Source organism: Cebus imitator, unplaced genomic scaffold (genome assembly GCF_001604975.1).
Source record: "Cebus imitator isolate Cc_AM_T3 unplaced genomic scaffold, Cebus_imitator-1.0 Scaffold188, whole genome shotgun sequence".
NCBI lineage: Eukaryota > Metazoa > Chordata > Mammalia > Primates > Cebidae > Cebus > Cebus imitator.
The window spans coordinates 4,936,956-4,940,037 of NW_016107503.1; the positions used below are offsets into that span (position 1 = coordinate 4,936,956).

Below are 3,082 nucleotides of genomic sequence, written 5' to 3' on the forward strand. Positions count from 1 at the left end.
CCCAGCCTAAAAGGATTTGTGATATATGCCCACGGGCTCTGATCCAAAACTTACTTCACTTTTCTTCTTTTTTTTTGAGACAGAGTCTCATTCTGTTGCCCAAGCTGGTGTGCAGTGGCGCGATCTCCGCTCACTGCAACCTCTGTCTCCTGGGTTCAGGCAATTCTCCTGCCTCAGCCTTCTCAGTAGCTGGGATTACAGGCGCCCATCACCATGCCTGGCTTTTTTGTATTTTCAGTAGAGATGGGGTTTTGCCCTGTTGCCCAGGCTGGTCTCTGGCTTCCCAAAGTGCTGGGATAACAGGCGTAGGCCACTGTGCCCAGCCCAAAATCACTTTTCACTGACTTTAAAATATAATATGAAATTTCACCCCTACCTTAGCCCTGCCCAACAAACAATAAAAAGAAACAGAAATTTCACCCCAGAAGATTTAGCTCCTGTGCTGTATTAAATTCAGGTTAATACAAAAACAAGTTGCTATTGACATTTACACTGAATAGTGAAGAAGGCAGTTTAGGAAGGTGATGGGCAAAAGCAGCCTCATGGAATCTGAAGAGTAGCATGTAACAACCACCCACCTACCGAGTCCCTTCCTCCTTTGTCCCCCATACTTAGCCAGTGTGATAAGGCCCACGTTGTTCTCCGGGTTGCTGCGGGTCTTTGAATGACAAACTATGTTGACAGCATCCTGCTGGGCCTGCAGCCGGGTGGGTAAGAAGTCCCCATTCCGCATATATTCACTGTTGTCCACACTATCAGATTAGGGTTGAAGGACAAGAGAGAAGAACTATTGTAGAAGCTCTCCAAAACCATCTCTCCAGTTCCAGGGGCCCCCTACAGCAGCAGCTCTGTCTTCGTAGAGTCATCTGTAGCTTTCTCTTTTAAATACGCAGATGTCCAAGCCTTAGCCTTACTGACTCAGAATACGCAACGAGGGATTTTTTTTTTTAATTGAGACAAGGTCTTGCTCTGTCAATTCTGGGACTTTTTTAATTGAGACAAAGTCTTGCTCTGTCACTCAGGCTGGAGTGCAGTAGTGCAATCATGGCTCACTGCAGTCGCCAGCTCCTGGGTTCAAGTGATTCTTTTGCCTCAGCCTCCCAAGTAGCTGGGACTATAGGCGCATGACACCATGCCCAGTTACCTTTTAAATTTTTTTGTAAAGACAGGGGTCTAGCTATGTTGCCCAAGCTGGTCTTGAACTTCTGAGAGCAAGTGATCCTCCTGTCTCCACTTCCCCAAGTGGTGGGATAACAGATGTGAGCCACCTGGTGCCCAGCCAAAAAAATTTTTAGATCCTTATAACGTGATTCTGATAAGCACCAAAGGTGGTGATCTACTGATGAACCACAGCACCTTCTTACAAGCTGCACTTAAGTGCTTACTAAGCATTGTCATGGATAAATACTCTAAGTCTGCCATTAAACGGCAGTAATCCAAACACAGGAAATGAAGAAGGTAACTTAAAAATATCTATAAAACAGGCTGGGTATGGTGGCTCATGCCTGTAATCCCAGTACTTCGGGAGGCCGAGGTGGGCGGATCACCTGAAATCAGGAGTTAGAGATCAGCACTGGCCAACATTGTGAAACGCCATCTCTACTAAAAATACAAAAACTAGCCGGACGTGGTAGTGCACACCTGTAGTTCCAGCTACTCGGGAGGCTGAGGCAAAAGAATCACTTGAACCCAGGAGGCGGAGGTTGCAGTGAGTTGGGATCGCACCACTGCACTCCAGTCTGGTCAACAGAGTGAGACTTCATCTTTAAAAAAAAAATCTGTAAAATAGCACCAGGTGTAGTGGCTCACAGCTGTAATCCCAGCACTTTGGGAGGCCAAGATGGGAGAATCGCTTGAGCCCAGGAGTTGCAGAACAGCCAGGGCAACATAGGGAGACCCTGTCTCTACAGAAAAAAAAGTTTCTTATTTATTTTTTATTTTATAGCAATAGAGTCTCACTTTGTGGCTCGGGCTAGTCACAAACTCCTAGACTCATGCAGTCCTCCTGCCTTGGCCTCCCAAAGTGCTGGGATTATAGTTGTGAACCACGGCACCTGGCCGAAACATCTCATTTCTATTGGCAAGCAAAATATGAGCTTGGGGCAATTTTTTTTCTTTAGTATGCTTTGTCTGGCAATAAACCAAAAATGATAAAAAATGATAATTAAGAAGGTACTAGAAAACAAGTATTAACAGACAAGAGAATATAGGTTGAGTACACCTCATCAGAAACTCTGAGATCTGAAATGTTCCAAATCAGAAAGTTTTTGAGTGTTGCAATGATGTTCAAATGAAATTATCACTGGAGCAGTTCAGACTTCCAGATGAGGGATACTCAGCTGGTTAGGTATAATGTAAATATTCTAAAATATGACAAAAATCCAAAATATGAAATACTTCTGGTCCTATTCTAGCCATTTCAAATAGGAGATAGTCAACCTGTGTAGGGTAGTGTTCAGGTACAGGTTCAAGCATAGTCACAGCTCACTGTGGCCTCAATACATCTTCCCAATTCAGCCTCCTGAGTAGCTGGGACCACAGGTGTGCACTACTACATCTGGCTAATTTTTGTATTTTTAGTAGAGGTGGGGTTTCACCATGTTGGCCAGGCTGGTCTTGAACTCCTGACCGCACATGATCTGCCTACCTCGGCCTCTCAGAGTGCTAGGATTACAGGTGTGAACCAATGTGCACAGCCATTTCACATATTTTTTGAGACAGGATCTTGCTCTGTCACCCAGGCTGGAGGGCAGTGGTGCAATCATAGTTCACTGTAACTTCAAACTCCTGGGCTTAATCTATCCTCCTGCTCAGCCTCCTAAGTAGTTGGGATTACCCCCAAAACCTTTGTTTTAAAAGAGAATACAGGCTGGATGCAGTGATTCACACCTGTAATCCCAGCACTTTGGGAGGCCAATGAGGGAGGCTCTCTTTAGCCCAAGAGGTCGACACCAGCCTGATCAACATGGCAAAACCCCATCTCTACAAAAAATATAAAAGTTAGCTGCGCATGGTGATGTGTCCCTGTAGTCCCAGCTATTCAGGAGGCTGAGGCAGGAGGATCACTCAAGCCCAGGAGGTC

General features: G+C 45.4%; 1 protein-coding gene across 2 annotated transcripts in view; it reads right to left on the reverse strand.

Moving 5' to 3' along the window:
* The window catches only part of PSMD4 (proteasome 26S subunit, non-ATPase 4), a 12,110-nt gene that overhangs the window by 4,841 nt on the left and 4,187 nt on the right, over positions 1 to 3,082 (reverse strand). For both annotated transcript variants that reach the window (XM_017546286.2, XM_037744900.1), the window contains exon 2: positions 494 to 752. In XM_017546286.2, coding sequence (XP_017401775.1) covers positions 494 to 752 — 259 coding nt within the window. The remainder of the gene's footprint in view (positions 1 to 493; positions 753 to 3,082) is intronic.